The sequence below is a fragment of the Brassica napus genome, chromosome A2 (genome assembly GCF_020379485.1).
Source record: "Brassica napus cultivar Da-Ae chromosome A2, Da-Ae, whole genome shotgun sequence".
NCBI lineage: Eukaryota > Viridiplantae > Streptophyta > Magnoliopsida > Brassicales > Brassicaceae > Brassica > Brassica napus.
The window spans coordinates 16,397,475-16,413,852 of record NC_063435.1 but is presented as its reverse complement, the minus strand read 5'-3'; the positions used below and the strand labels follow the sequence as shown (position 1 = coordinate 16,413,852).

Below are 16,378 nucleotides of genomic sequence, written 5' to 3'. Positions count from 1 at the left end.
CTTTAAAATAACCAAAAAATGAAAAATAATCAAAAGAACCTAAATTATACTAATAAATTAATTAATGAGTCAGCTTAAAGTTATTAAAACATGACACATAAGAAAAATAATCTAACATTATGGAGAACTTGACAAATAACTAAAATTAATTAATGAGAAATTTAAAGTTACCAAAACATGATAAATAATCAAATAAACCTAAATTATGTTAATAAATTAACTAGTGAGTCAACTAAAAGTTATTAGAAACATTATCAATAATCAAATAAAATTAAATTATGGAGAACTCGACAAACAAGCAAAATCGCTTATCAAATAATAATATAGACTAGAGTTTATCCCGCACATCATGCGGGTATATTTTATTTTATAAATATTTAATTTTGATATTATTATATAAATTTAAATATACAATTTATATCTTAGTGTTATGTATTTTATAACTCTTTAATTTTATTGTTTAGGTTTCTTATTACTTTATTAATATAGGGGTTTGTTTTATACATATTACCTTTTTTATTACGTTTTCGAGTTTTCATAATTTGAAATAATCAAATAAAAAATATTCTTCAACATATGATTTTTGAAAATATATAGCTGTAGAAATAAATTTTTAACATATGTTAATAACTTCATTTGTATAAAAAAAATCTGACATGATTAACAAATTTGAACCCGTTTTAGTGGTAGATGATAATTTATTTAAATAAAAGCATTATATTACTTAATTATGAAATTAATTAATGCAATATTTAATGAAAATTATTAAAAAAATTAGTAGCATTTTGTTAGATTTTTCTCAACAGACTTTGTTATAACTGAAAATAAAATTTAAATATATAGTTAAAATTAATTTATTATTAATATTCCTATTAATTATTATGTCATATGTGATTAATGAAATGTTCCTAGTAGACTTCTAAATAGTAGATAAAATGGTACTTCTCTTTTAATAGAGAAGATATAGATTTATGAAATTTTGTAGGAAGAACATAATTTTAGATAAAAAAAGTATTAAACTAATACTAATATTTATCTATACCAATAAGTAGGGTTGTCTCTCTTTTCATGTTGCCATGTCAGCAATCACAATCACCTAGGGGCGTTTTTGGATACGTGGCATTAGAAAAACAATCTGCGTATGTTTTTGTGACTTATTCTAGACGGGCTTTTATCTTGCTTGTGGGCTTTAGCGTTTGGGCTCTAGAAAACATTTATCATACCCAATAAAGTATTATGTTGCTTCATCTTCTCATGGGTCTTCTCACATGTGATCTTTGTAGATTGCAGTCGAGTCTTCCATACAACCAGAACACCGATCTACTCACCGTTTCGAGTATCAAGTATAACTTCATCTCTTTCTCTGCGTTTTACAGATAAAGCCATTCATTCTATGTTTTTGCACCAAAATAATTGCAAAGCTTTACAAAACATCACTTTTTGTCTGTGTTTTATTAGTATATATTATTGATCTCACAATCTCACTAATCGTTTAAATTAAAAATTGTGTAATCTGATCAGAGGATGGGTCGAGAACACAGGTTAATTTGGAAGTGAGGCCTAATTTATAAGGTTCAAGAGAAACGTAATGAATGGATCAATCGCAACATAACTCGAGATCGACGATGTTTGTGCAGTAGCGGAAACAAATAAGTAGAATTAGATAACGACTCTAATAGCTCCTTGAGCAGGTGCTATTCTTCTGAGCGAACACTCCGCTAAGAGGAACCAAGAAGGTAATTCTTCTCCTTTCTCTCTCGCACCAACTTTAGGTTTCAGATTAATTCGGGAGATTTGCTGTGGGAATTGTTAATAAGTGCAGATCATGTTGGTAAGTTGGGCGCTCAAATCAAGTGTTCTTTTTATCGTCTCTCTCATTTGCAGTATTTTTTACTAAAATAAGTTTATAATTTCGCACATGCATGAGTTGTTTGTTTAAGGTAAAATTCAAAATCTAAAATACAGTAAAACTAAACCTATTTGGTATTTATATCGGATTCAGTTTAGTTTAGATCAAATTTCCGGATCCATTCAACCAATTCGGCATTTCTGCCTATCTCTGCTTAAAATGATTAATTAAGTTTAAGAAGTTTTGTAATAAATATTCCAAAAATAGATACCAATTGATGAAAGCAATTAAATATCAAAACATAAATATCATAGAGTAATAGTATCGAACAAAGTACATAAATATCAATGTTATAGAATTATACAATATATAATTAAGATCAAATTATAACTGTTATCATCTCAACTCTAGTATTACATGTACCTATCGAAGACATAAAGTCCTATATTCGCATCTGTCATTTCTTACTTTGAATCTATAAAATTACCAAGGTTAAACCAAGAGATATGTCATCAGTGTTATAAAAATCGGTTTATACATCATTTAGGTGTCCGTCTAGTCGACAAAAAATGGTATACTCGCTTAAAATACCGGTTTAGGCGTCCACCTAATCAATAATCTCATATAAAACCTTTAATTACCGCTTATCAATTTCTTGAACAATGTATATCACTGAATCATACACAGAGACAGACCCAGGAATAAGTTTTGAGGGGGTCATAAACCATTTTTTACCAGCTCAGCTACTGACTATTTATTAATTTCTTATACAAAACTATCATATTTTTATAGTGTCAAGTGACCTCACTCCTCTTTATGTAGGCACGCCCCTGATCATATATGTATTAAGATGACCTGTTCAGTTTAACAAACCCGGTGTGGGTTCTCATTTTACCAAAACCGATCATGATATAACAATCTTTACCCGATTCTCAGTATCACTTCTTTTGTGTTGCTCAATATTCTGTTATGCGATGCCAAGTTACTCAAATGGATCCATGTGATTCTAAAAGATAAGACTAATCTATAACATACAATACAATGCAAGCTAAATAGGGAATCAACATAGGGTTTATTTCCTTCTACATACATAAGGCTGCATCTCCATCCGTCCACCAACAATGACCAAACTAGTATCAACGTGCTTCAATGTGTAACTGCTTATTGAAATTGCGATATTTCTATGGTGTGCATTATCCTCTTGTTCTTCCATCAACATGAGTAAGTAGAAGGACTAAGTCACAATAATTGAGAAGAGGATAACAGAAACCTGCAGATTCATTTCCTAGAGTTTTTTTTTTTTAAGTTGTGATCAAAGCAAATCAGAGACCAACGAGGACAACATCAAGAAGCAATTAAGTAACCTTGATTTTTTGCATCGTTTGGTAGTAACGAGGACCTCCGTCCCATCGCCGTTAAGGTCAGCTATAATAGGTAGTGGGAGACGATAGACTTCGTGTTTGATTGGGTAATAATCGTACAAATGGAACCATGCTTCAGTTGACAGTATGCTCCTCTGTTTGTTTTTGAATTTCATCAATTAATGTCTATGTTCCCAAAGATAGGGTGACAAAATCTTCATTAAGGTTATGGAATCATTGAGTTCCTTAGTGAGTAAGTCGCTGACTATGTAAGTCTTTCCCTTTTCCATGAGTTTTAACGTCTTTCTCTACACAATAGTAACCGTTTATTTCCATGTGCAGAAAAACACAATAGTAACCATTTATTTACATGTGCAGACAATTAAGGTTCTTAACATGATTAAGCTCCATGGAAAACCTATATTTGTTAACAAGGTGTCATTTTTGTTTCTATAAGCATCCTCTGTTTTGTTTACCGAGAAATTCCCTAGACTTTTATGAGTTTTGAATTTGGCACATCGTAAGAGTTTGCTAACACTTTGTTTCCTGGTTGAAATTGTAGTAGGCATCTAAAGATAAGAAGATCATCAATGTTGGTGCTAACCTTTGGAAACAGTTAAAATGATGGTTTTTATTTACGCTTCTGCCAAAGGATGCACATTAGAAAATCTTATAAGAGAGATAGAACAAAATGGGTGCGGATTTTGAGCCCTGCGAATCGGGTTGTTCTTGGTAAGTCCAAAATCTCCAAGAAGCGTAAAGATTTGCTTGTCGGAGTTGGTCATGTTTATTTTGATGCCAAGGGCCAATAACTGCGGATTTTAACCGAATTCAACAAGTGATCATTCGACAGCAACTACTACGCTGAGAGAGCAGCACGGGGATGGTAGTAGTGAAAAGACAAGTTTAACCCAATATAGTAAAGAAAACAGTAAAGCTCGAGGAAGAGACATCAGAAAAGAAATATGACAAGTTTATTAAACTAACTGTCTCACTCTCAATACGCCAGAGGTAATAATGCTATAAAATCATGTCGTTTTATGTTTATTTTTTTGGGTTGGGAGGTGTCATGAAATAAAACTACATTTTTTCTGTACATCAGATACCAGCTATGAATGAGTGTTTTGTGGAGCTGGTAGCAGCAAGAGTCATCGTAGATTCTGTAATCAGCGGATGATAGCAAAACGTGGTCGGATTTCAAAAGAAGTTATATGAAAAAAGATCTATAGCAAAGGTAAACTTTTACAAAACTCACATCCTTTTGTCTACCAACTACTTTCGCTTCCAATCGTTGGATCTAAAGCAAATATTTGGTTTTTTCCGTCTTTTAGTCGGATGAATGCTTCAATCTGACCAACGTTGATTCTCCACCTTACTATCTTTTGCTCATTAACTTTTCTTTTAAGGTAAATCTTCGCTTCCACACAAAAGCAGCTAAAAGCAAGTTTCAAACACTATTTTAGTTGGGTAGCTATGAAAGCTTCGTATAGATAAATATATAAATAAGTGACCCTGAGGAAATTATATAATTTTCTAGGAATAAATTATTATTATTATTTTCTTTGAATAAATTATTGTCAAACTTATAAGATATTGTTAATATTATGTTGTAGAATGTTTCGCAATTGGCTTCGATTAGTTATGATGTGTTATTGTAAAAGGATCTAGCCAAATGAGGAGGAAGAGCCTCACCTTTAATTGGCATGGAACTTAGAGATTTGCTGCAGCCATAAAAGCTGGATTTAGTCGACCGTTTGGTCTGGTTTGCACCTGCTTTGACCTTTGTAGCTGCTGCAACTACTTCGGTGACGAACATGCCTGGTGCTGTCAGCAAAACTCTGAAGCCATGTCCTATGCTGACCAGAAGTGTCCCAGTAAACACCATATGAGTTAGCGATGATCATGTAATTGCAGAAAGTCCTCATGTCCATCACCACAATCTCCTCTAACTGATGCAGACGCTAGCCCCGCTGGTTAAACTTCTACCTCCAAGAAAGTACCAACATCTAAGAAGGTCCGTCACACCTAAGGGATCCATCCAGCGAGTTTAAGTGCTGGGAACAAACTTGAATCTTCTGCCTCCAACGAACAAAATACTAACCAAGGAGAGAGAGCCCTCAAACTGCTTTTCAAACTGGCTAAAAAATAATATCATAAGAAACACGTTGCTGAAAATTCAAAACCAAAAACAGGAAAAAAAATATGCTACTAATTTACACTAAACACTAAATACCAGTGTTCCTAATAATACTGATGAGTACATTTCGAAATTCGAAACAAACCCAACCACCATTTTACAAACAATGAGTCCATCTCAGAATGCAATGTATGTGTTCTATTCAAATAAAAGACAACAACTCAACATCAAAAAAGCAACAGCTCAACTCCACTACCATGTCCGAGTTAACGAACTACGTCAATGCACAACGGATCTACAATCCACTCTAACCCGCCGCTCACCCATCAACCTCATAGCGTCATCTTGAATTTGCAGCTAGATAACATAACCAGGATATACCAACACAATTTCAAAACAGTGAAACAACCATCAGTATAGCCGGTGAGCCAAAAATTATACCAAAACAAACGTAATAATAAAGTGGAACAAGTCATCAGAGCCGTGCTTAGAGGCTTTTGAAAAAGGCATTTGCCTAGGGTCCCCAAATTTTGAAGAAATTTTAGGGTCTCATATTACAAAAAAAAAAAAATACTTTTACATAGTACTCCCTCCGTTACTAAAAGATCTATGTTCTGAAAAAAAAAATTGTTTCAAAAAAATACATTTTTTACTTTTTCAATGTATGATTTTATGAAAAATTGTAAGTTTCAAAAACGTTAATGGTGTTTATTGGATTTCTATTGGCTTAAAGTTATGGAAAATTGTTATTCACAAAAAAACAATGCATTTTTAATAAGTTTTCTTAATATGTGTGAAAAATCTAGAATATGCATCTTTTAAAAACAGAGGGAGTAGTTAACATATTCTCTTAGTTAAATTTTATTTTTATTTAAATTTAAATTGGACTTCTGTTTTAAATAACTAGGTTTGCGATCATTTTTAATATATTTTAAATAAAACTATAAAGATTCTACTTCTAAAAAACTGTAAATATTTGATCACATTGGTCTTTTCTTTTATATGCTATGAGTTAGATTTATTTTGTATATTTATGAGAATTTGATAAAGAAAATATAATATTTTCAATATATAGTTTATTATAATTAATTTAAATGCTAAGATTTACATTTTTGACAGCTACCAATATTTCAATCAAAAATTTATATCTTTGTATTTATATTACAAATTCATACATTTTGTTCATGATTTAAAAATTTATTTTATAAAATTTTGGTAAAGAAAATTTAAAAAACGTTTATGTAATAATTCAAAACTTTTGAGTGTTATATATATATATATATATATTATTAAAAATATATCATGTAAAATATATTTTTGAACTTGCTTCGGGCCTCCGAAAACCTTCGCACGGCACTGCAAGTCATAATACATCTTCCTAACGAACAACTTCGTATAGAGACCTATGATTAATAATTATCCTCTCATTATACCAACAGTACAAACAATTGCAAACACAACAAAACATTACCATAACACATCTCACGCTCTGACGAATCATTATATCAACAATCTCACAAGCCATCCATGGTCCCAATTGATAGGAAAATATTGTTTCCATTTAACCAACTCACGGAATAGTGCAAACTGCAGCACAATAGTAACATGTACTCAATGCCAATATTAGCTGTTTCATTTGGGTGTATAATAGTGTTGTTTTCACTCAAACAAAGGTCTTTAGAAAAATACATTAATATTTCAAGAGTTTATCCAACTTTCCTATAATATAAGTGAGAGGAACTTCGATTTTGTTTTTAGTTAGAGAACTTCTTTTATTATTATATTTAATATTTCAAAAGAAACCAGTGGTGGTATATAAGAATACTAAAACTAAAAAACCAATTAAAACTACCAAATCGAACGATTACCGACAAACCTCTTAAAAGGATATTAAGGATTTTATTTGTAAAATGGAAACACATACAAGAAAAACAAGTTAACCTACATATAGAACTTATTTTTATTTTTAAACAAACAAAAAAACTAAATTGTCTGCCAGTTGAATTTTTGAGAAACAAAACTAAAAAAATATTTCGAAATATGCAAACAATCATCCGTTAGGTTACAATCCTTGATTAACCTTTCAAATGCTGAAAAAGGCTATAGAGTATAGACAAAAAAAAACCATTAAACCACTAAACCATTAAAAATACATAAACCAAATTGTTAACTAATGATTACAAATTTTAATATATCACTGAATCAAACATTTTAAATACTCGCAAGCAAAATGCTAATAATGCATCAACCAATTTGCAATTGCTGCTTTCATGCTATCAGCTTTATACATCGCTTGGGTCCTGTAAGCTCCGCCTAAAGGTCTAGAAACCATGGACAAATCAAAAACCAGATAACGAAAAACGCATGTACGTAATCTACAAAAAAAAGCTTTTCTAAATCTGCCGTCAACAAAATGAACACAGCTTTTCAAAATCTGCCGTATACATTTAAATACTCAGCAAACTACAATGATTTACATAGAGCAAATGGTTAAGAAAAAAAAAAAAATTGAATTAAGGGAACATATTAATTTACTGTAATGAGTTTTTGTTATTCTATCCCAAAGTAGCCATACTTCAACTACTTTTGGTTTAAGAAAAGTGTAATACTCTAAAAAGAAAGATAGCCGAAAAATAGCGTGAGCACTAACATGAGGATGAAGAAATTAGAACATTTTTTTCTCCACTGGATCGTGTGAGTACTTACGCATGAAAACCTAATTGGTCCAATGGTTTTGATTAATGAATTCATTAATACTTTAATATTAAGAAGTATGGGTTTCCATTTTTAGAAAATACATACAAATTAACGAATAAAAGATTTACAAAAGATCTATAACATGACGCAAAAAATATTGCCAAACGTAGATCTCATCTGGTAGTTTAGATGGTACAGTCAAATGTGAATCTTTATAAAACATGTAAATTATCGGCTATAAAATCGTCTGTAATTAATAGAAATTAGAATATTCAAACAAAAAATATAGAGTCTAGAAAATAAATGTCAGTCAATATAATCAAAATATCATTACTTAATAATACAATTCCATTAATACATTAAGAAAATCATAATTTTAACTCATAATCAATATTGAACTCATCTTAATTTTGATCTTCATATTAGCATATATATGCTGTATAATATACAAGATATGAGTCTGTTGCGTTGCAACGGGTTTTGTGTGATGTTTCAATTTAATAAAAACTATAAAATAATAAATAATTTTATTATAGATTTATGATTTTTTTCGTATGTTGTTTGAGATTTATTTTATAATTAAAACTCATTTTTACACATAAATTTAAGTTAATATTTGTATTTTATAGTCATGATACATAGATGAATTGTTATAAACTTCATACTTAGGATTAGATAAATATTATATCTAAACGTTTAAACTGAACACAACCCGAAATAAGAAACTGAATGAAAAGTAAAAAGAAATGAAAGTCAAATACACCAATCTAGCCAATAACAACATTATACATGTTCTTATATATTAATTTAATGTTTTATTAAATAATTCTTTTTTAAAAAAATTGTTAGGATTTTTTAAACAGGAAAACATTCTATTTTATAAATTTCCTTTTTATTTACAATTAAAAAATAATATTAAATACTCTTTTACAATTTTTTTTAAGATTTTAGAAAAAGAAAATTATTGTCATATAACCTATTACGATTATCATCTTTGTAGAATTTCAGAAAAAATAAATTGCTATCAAATCATTATTTTTAGTTATTAATTAAGAAAATTAACAATTCGTATCAATACTAATTTTACACTTCTTTTGTTAGTTAAATAATTTTTATTATCATGTTCATCATCAAATACTCTCTTGAAAATATTATCAAATAATTTTTTACAATTCTCTTTTGGTTAGGACTTAAAATATGATACAAATTTTTTTGTTTAGGATTTTTTTAAATAAAAAAGAAAAAAACTATCAAATATTCTTGTACAGTTTCTTAGGATTATAGAAAAGGAAATTAATATTACATAATCTCTTACAATTATATTTTTCTAGGATTTAGAAAAATACAATTTCTTTCAGATAATTATTTCCAGTTAATATTAATTATTTTTAAAAGTTGCCATTTTCAACATTCATTTTTTCCAATATCACTAAAGTTTTTTACAAATTTTCTTGTTAATTAAATATTTTATTTACTATCATGATTATCATTAACTTTTTAAGTACAAATTACAATTAAATAAAATTTTACAATTCCTTTGGTTAGGATTTTTTTTTAAAGAAAAAAAATCTTAATTAGTTAAGATTAGTAAATAAACTTTTTTTTTAGAAATCTCTTTTATTTACGATGTTAGGAAAAAAAGAAAGTATTTTTACATAATGACAGTTTTAATTGACACATTTACAATCTAATTTTTTATTGACACATGTCACAATCATATCAGGTGAAATATTTGAAGTTAATTTTGGTTTATATTCTTTTAAAACAAAATTATTAAAAATGAAAGTTAGTAAATTATAAGAAAAATAAGATTATCTTATATTTTTATTTTTTTTATACTTTTCAAAAGGAAATTAATTATTTTATAATTAACTTTTCTTTTAGATTTTTATACAACTATTTTCTTTCTTAATAGAAAAAATTTTATTTATTATTTATATATTTTGTCTTATACATACAAACACATATTTATCATATTCACAGATACTCATGTTCGATAACAACATCAAAATAAAATATTATGTTAGCATCACAAGATGTAATAAGGATAATAAAAAATTAAGTTGTATCAAGAATTTAGAAGAAAATACTGAGGTAATACTTTTCATGTAAATACTATTGTGTTTTGTAAAAATAATATGTGGAATCTTAAACCTAAATATAAATGTGAAATATTTGTAACTATTTTTGGTCATACTTTTTTAACAAACAAAATTATCTATTAAAAAGGAAAGTCAATTACCTATAAGACAATAAGAGTACTTTTAAAATTTTCTTTTAATTAGGGTTTTCAAAAAGTCATATTGTTTATTTAAAAGTTAGTTTTTATTCATGTTTTTTCTAAATAATTTATTGTACTTGTAGTATTTTACAATTCGTTTTTGTTTAACATTTTTTCTTAAAAGTTAATATTTATCTTTTATAATTCTATATCTTTAGTATCTCTTAAAACAAACATTATAATAAATAATGATAATAATAAGACTATTAAATCATTTTTATTTTTTTAAAAAAAATCGTCTTATATATTTTTGATTATGAGAAAGTTGAACACATATCACATTTTCAAATATATAACTAACATTGTCACAGTCATGTAAATTAGCAACTTTGAAAACCCAAGTTTTTTATAAAAAATACTAATAATAATAACACTATTAAATAATATTTATAATTAACTTTTAAGAAAAAACATTTTCATTATTTTAGTGTATATATTTTTGATTATGAGGTAGCTTAAATATATAATTGCCATGTGTCTCGATCATGTTAATTAACAATTTTGAAGAATCAAGCGTAAAATAATATTTTATAATTATATTTTCATGAAAATTTTAGAAAAGGAAAATTATATTAAATAAATTATTTTAAAAATAATTACTACTAAATATCTTTTAAAAAATATTTTTATTATTAAATAATTTTTAAAAGTAGTTTTTATCAAAATTCGTCTTTATTATCTTATTCTATATATTTTTAATTATTATATATTTAAACACATGTCACAATAGTATAAGGAAAATTATCATCAAATAGTCTTTTGCAATTATCTTTTCATTAGGATTTAAAAAAAGAAAATTACTATTAAATAATATTTTAATTATTTTTTAATAAAATTTGTTTTATTAATATCTTAATATATATTTTTAATAATGAGATAGATTAACACATGTCACATTTTTAAAATATATAATTGCCATGTGTCGCGATCATGTTAATTAACAATTTTGAAGAACTAAGCTTTTAGAAAAGGAAAATTCTATTAAATAAATGGTTTTCAAATTTTTTTTAGGATTTTGTAAAAAGACAATTTCTAAAATAATTATTACTAAATATTCAAACAAAAATTACTTTAAATAATTTTTAAAAGTAATTTTTTTTATCAAAATTCGTTTTTATTATTTTATTATATATATGTTTAATCATTAGATATTTAAACACATGTCACAATATTATAAGGAAAATTATTATTCCCTCTGTTCCTAAATATAAGATGTTTAGGTAGAAACACATATATTAAGAAAACTATTTTTTGTCTAGAAAGTATCATTAAAACTATAAATTAATAGTATTCAACCAGGTACAAAATAAAGTATTAAAATATGATTGGGTAAACAGTTTTTAATAAAGTAAAAGTTACCTAAAAAATGAAAACATCTTATATATTGGAACATCAAAATTCTGTAAAACATCGTACTTTTAGGAACAGAGGGAGTATCAAATAGTCTTTTGCAATTATCTTTTGATTAGGATTTTAAAAAGGAAAATTACTATTAAATAATATTTTAATTACTTTTTAATAAATAGTTTTTGTTAATATCTTATTATATTTTTTTTAATTATGAGATAGATTATCACATGTGACAATCATAAAATACATAGTTGCCATATGTCACGATCATGTTAATTAGCAACTTTGAAGAACCAAGCTTTATATAATAATATATTAAGTATAAATTTATATAAAATAATCTGATATAAAAATCTGGTAATTTTTCAGCTATTTATTATACTTTTATCGAATCAGTCCGTCAAATACCATTATCTCCAATAAAAAAATATAATAATATATTAAAATAGTTAAAATATTATTTTGTTAATAACTACAATAAAAAAGAATTTAATCCTATTGGCACTTACCACCGATACCAATTATATCAAATAGCTTGCATTTTCAAATACCATTATCTCCAAATCAAAATACAATGCTTATACCACAAATATAATACAATGCGCGTGTAGCGCGGACACATCCCTAATCATTAAATATAATTAGACAAGTCAAAAGCGAAAGCGGAAAGTGAGAACTTAGAAAGAAGGAAATCTAAGATAATAATAATAAAAATAATATAATTAGACAATTCAAAAGCGAAAGCGGAAAGTCAGAACTTAGAAAGAAGGAAATCTAAGATAATAATAATAAAAAGGAAAAAAGGAAAGCGCGTAAACGGAAAAGAGGAAATAAAACCTAATATAAATATGAGTATACTTCTCGACCTCTAAACAAGTGATTCAGAGTTCAACTCTTTCTGTTCTCTTTAAACTCTCTCTCTATTCTCGTCCCTAAACAACGAATCCAATTTGGCATTCATAAATCTTTCTTACAATAACAAATCATGGTTTGGTATGGGTACTGCGACGACGAACCCGACACCTTCATCTCCTTCGACCCAGTCTTCACCGACACTCAACATAACCTAAAAAACCCTAACTTCTCCTTTGTCTTCGATTTCGAATTGGTTTACAGGCGAGCCCCCGAACCAAACTCTGATTCAGATTCAGACGAAGACTTATGCAATTTAGAAACTCGAATCCTTCGTCAAACCCACGAGTTCGATAGAGATTGGCTCATCGGTGGCGATAGGGAGCAGATACAAGCCAACGTGTTTCAGATTCTTGAGATGATCCAAGTCCCTTCTTACTCTGACATTGTTTATACGTTAACTTTCAAAATCTTTGATTTAAAGAAGCGCGAGTCCGAGTCTAATTCGCCGGAGATTGAGAGGATACGAGTCGGGATTGATGTTATCGTCCCGAGGTTTCCCGGTGCTAACGATGACGTTTGATATGTAACTTGAGCGATGAGGTGGTTGTTGGGAACGACCAAGGCTGTTGTAACGACCCAGATTTTTTTTGGTGGGCCAGTTTGGCCTTTATTAAAAATTAAAGTCTAATTCTCTCTTTTTACTTTGTCCCACATTGGATGTTTAGAAAACCTACTTCCCTTCCCTTCTCCTATATAAGAAACTCCATCCTTTCTCTTTATTCTCATCAAGTCAAAGTATTTCTTTGCGTGTGACGAGTTGTTGTTGAATTATTCGACGACCAGTCACTAGTGAATTTTCCGGTGGGATCTCCGGGTGAGCTTCCGGCGAGATTTCTGGACGAGCTTCCGGTGAGATTTCTAGACGAGCTTCCGGTGGGTTTTCTAGTAAGTTTGTTGCCTCCTTATTTCTAGTTATAGAAATATTTTAAGAAAGTTTCTAATTTAGGAAATAAGTTATATTAGGAAAGTTTCTATTTTAGGAAAGTTGCCATTTTAGGAAAGTTGCTATTTTAGGAAAGTTTCTATTTTAGGAGAGGTTTTATTTTAGGAAAGTTTCCATTTTAGGAAACTTATTTCCAGAGAAGCTGAGCTTAAGTCGTTGATTCTCGTGTTGCAGTTGACCTCAGCTGACCGCATCTTTCGTTGTTCATTTCAGCCTGTGGCTAAGGTGAGGGCTATCCCATTAAATCCCGAGCTAGTTTAGTACTACTATTATGGAAAGTTTAGTTTCGAAACATGATCCGTCTCTGTGAATTGAGTCTGTTTGAGAGTCTTGTTTGTTTATTATTACTATTGATTGTTAAACCGGAAATAGGATAATAGAGGATTCAACGGTTGACTGAATTGAATGAATTAAGAACTGTTATTTATATATGTATATACATAAGTCTGTTATGAGATTGCGGGGCACAAAGATGTTGTGCTAACGGCGCATTGTGTGGAGATTGCGGGACACAGAGACGTTTGTGTTAGCGGCGCATTGTATGGAGATTGCGGGGCATATAGACGTCTATGCTAGCGGCGCATTGTATGAGGGATTGCGGGGTACAAAGACGTTTGTACTAGCGGCGCATAGGTGATTGCGGGGTACAAGGATGGACTCTTGTACTAGCGGCGCATAGAGTTATATATTTATATCCGTATAAGGAGAATGCAGGGTGTGTGATCTAGTTATGCACTATCAGCGCATTTGATGTTTTATGTGGTGTATTAGACACTGTGTTTGTTTCATGCTAGAGCTAGGCCTACATAGTCGTAGTGCTATGTACTGAGTCAGTGGTTTGTGGTTTAGCATCCCATACCTCACGGAGTAACTCCCCTGTTACTCACCCCTCTTTCTTCCCCCTTTCAGGTGAGACCGACGAGCAGGAGTGATTACTATCGGATTGGTGCTTTGGGAGTTTTATCTCTTTAAGTTTCAGACTTGCGGTTTTTATGATTTTATCGATATTTTCAGGTTTTATTATATTATCTGGATTTACGACTTTGGAGTTGACTTTAGAGAAGTAATAAATGGAGATTTCGGACTTTATATTTATTTATTTTATTTTGGAAAATACGGGTGTTACAATTTGGTATCAGAGCGGGTTCCGTCCCGGCTCTGACCCGGGATGGCGATTTGTTGGGACATAGTTTCGACTCGGTTTTTAATCGGTTTTAGACATTTTTAAAATATTTATGGGAATATGGGAATTTTAAAAATAAAAGTAAATAGCACCTTTCTGTTTGGTATTGTGTCTAGAATCGTTGGTGTTCGGTTTCGGCAGAAGTTTATTGAGGTGCTTTTTCCTTTCAGATGCCGCCGCGTAAGAGAGTTGTTCGCACTCAGTCCGCTAGTGCTTCACGAGAGGGTGGAGATGAGAATGTGCCGCCACCGGCTCCACCGATTGATCAGGATGCCCTTAGGCAGATGGTGCAGGATGCTGCCAGACAGGCTGCACATGAGGCAGTTCAGCAAGCTGTCCAGGAGGCTGCTAGAGTAGCTGCACAAGAAGTGGTTAGGCAGATGGCTGCAGTTCAGCCGGTTCGACCAGTTCAGGTTCAGGGGCAGCAGCAGCCCCCTATTCAGCAGGTTCCTGAGGTTGATGAGACGCTTATGCAGGTGATGAAACAGATGAAAACTGTGGATTTGGAGACTTTTGGGGGAACAGTAGACCCTTTTCAGGCTTATAATTGGAAGCATAGATTAGCTACGTGTCTGCAGACTATCAATTGTCCGTTGCGCCTTTGCCTTAATATCGCAGAGTTGTATCTGCGTAGGGATGCATTAGTATGGTGGGATGGAGTGCAATCGATGCGTGGTGGCGATATGACTTATGAGGATTTCCTCATTGCGTTCGACAAGAAGTATTTTCCTAGAGAAACATTGCACCAGAAGAAGAATGCTTTTGAGCATCTGAGGCAGGGTACTAGGAGTGTCAGAGAGTATGAGCGGGAGTTTTGCCAACTCCGCTTGTTTGCTGGTAATAATTTTGATGCGGAGGACTTGATCAGGAGATTCTTAGATGGGATGCGAGTTGATCTTCGCGGGAGGTGCAGTATGGTTACTTACACGAGCTTGGAGGATCTGGTAGAGAAGGCTGCTGTGCAGGAGGCATGTATTGCAGAGGAGCAGAAGTACTCTAAGGCCCAACCTAAGACTGAAAGAACTTCAGAGTCACCGAACATGGCAGTGGATCAGTCAGGAACACCCAGTTGTGAGCGCTGCCATCGCTACCATTTTGGAGATTGCGTGATGTGTTTTGCATGTGGGCGGTTAGGCCATGTGGCCAAGTATTGTCGATTTACAAAAGTGGATGGTACTGGTACCGGACAGGTTACAGCACCAACGACACTAGCAGCGGCTTCAAAGAAGTGTTATGGCTGTGGCCAGCCTGGTCACATTTTCAGGGATTGCCCGAGGGGGGGACGTGTAGAGAATCCATCACCAGCTAAGCGCCAGGCTATCGCACCACGAGTAGCAAGAGGCAACGAGAGAGTTGAGCCGGCTGATGGTATGTATCTTTTCACTTTGGTAGTTTACGTTTGTGCATGTTGTCTTTTGTGGTTATCATTTGTTTAAAAAAAAAGAAGTTGTGCTTAAGATCAGTAGCGGCTGAGTATGAGAGATTTCACCTTATTTGATATGGGAGGACCACATAGTTTGGAGTGTCTACAGCGAACAAACGTCTTTATAACAAAGTTAACTCATGCTGAAGACATCTTATTCCTTTTCTCGACTCAGGATTTGAATTCGGGGACGAATTCCTTCTTAGTGGGGAAGAATTGTAACGACCCAGATTTTTTTT

At 30.9% G+C, this 16,378-nt stretch overlaps 1 protein-coding gene and 1 long non-coding RNA gene across 3 annotated transcripts; both read left to right on the top strand.

The window, feature by feature from the left end:
- Window positions 1-1,267: 1,267 nt before the first annotated feature.
- On the top strand, window positions 1,268-4,835 carry LOC125586925. 2 transcript variants are annotated; one of them, XR_007323455.1, is made up of 5 exons: window positions 1,268-1,343; window positions 1,522-3,645; window positions 3,776-4,221; window positions 4,313-4,444; window positions 4,542-4,835. It is a non-coding gene; the product is annotated as an uncharacterized LOC125586925 (long non-coding RNA). The 2 variants fall into 2 exon arrangements; XR_007323454.1 differs by having other exon boundaries at window positions 3,773-4,221.
- Window positions 4,836-12,527: 7,692 nt separating this feature from the next.
- Window positions 12,528-13,218, top strand: LOC125586923. Its single transcript, XM_048756830.1, has one exon. It carries the CDS (start codon window positions 12,661-12,663, stop codon window positions 13,108-13,110), a length of 450 nt encoding a protein of 149 aa, XP_048612787.1. The 5' UTR covers window positions 12,528-12,660; the 3' UTR covers window positions 13,111-13,218.
- Window positions 13,219-16,378: the final 3,160 nt, after the last annotated feature.

Coding starts and splice junctions, on each gene's coding strand:
- LOC125586923 (XM_048756830.1), top strand. CDS start 12,661: ATGGTTTGGTATGGGTACTGCGACGACGAACCCGACACCTTCATCTCC.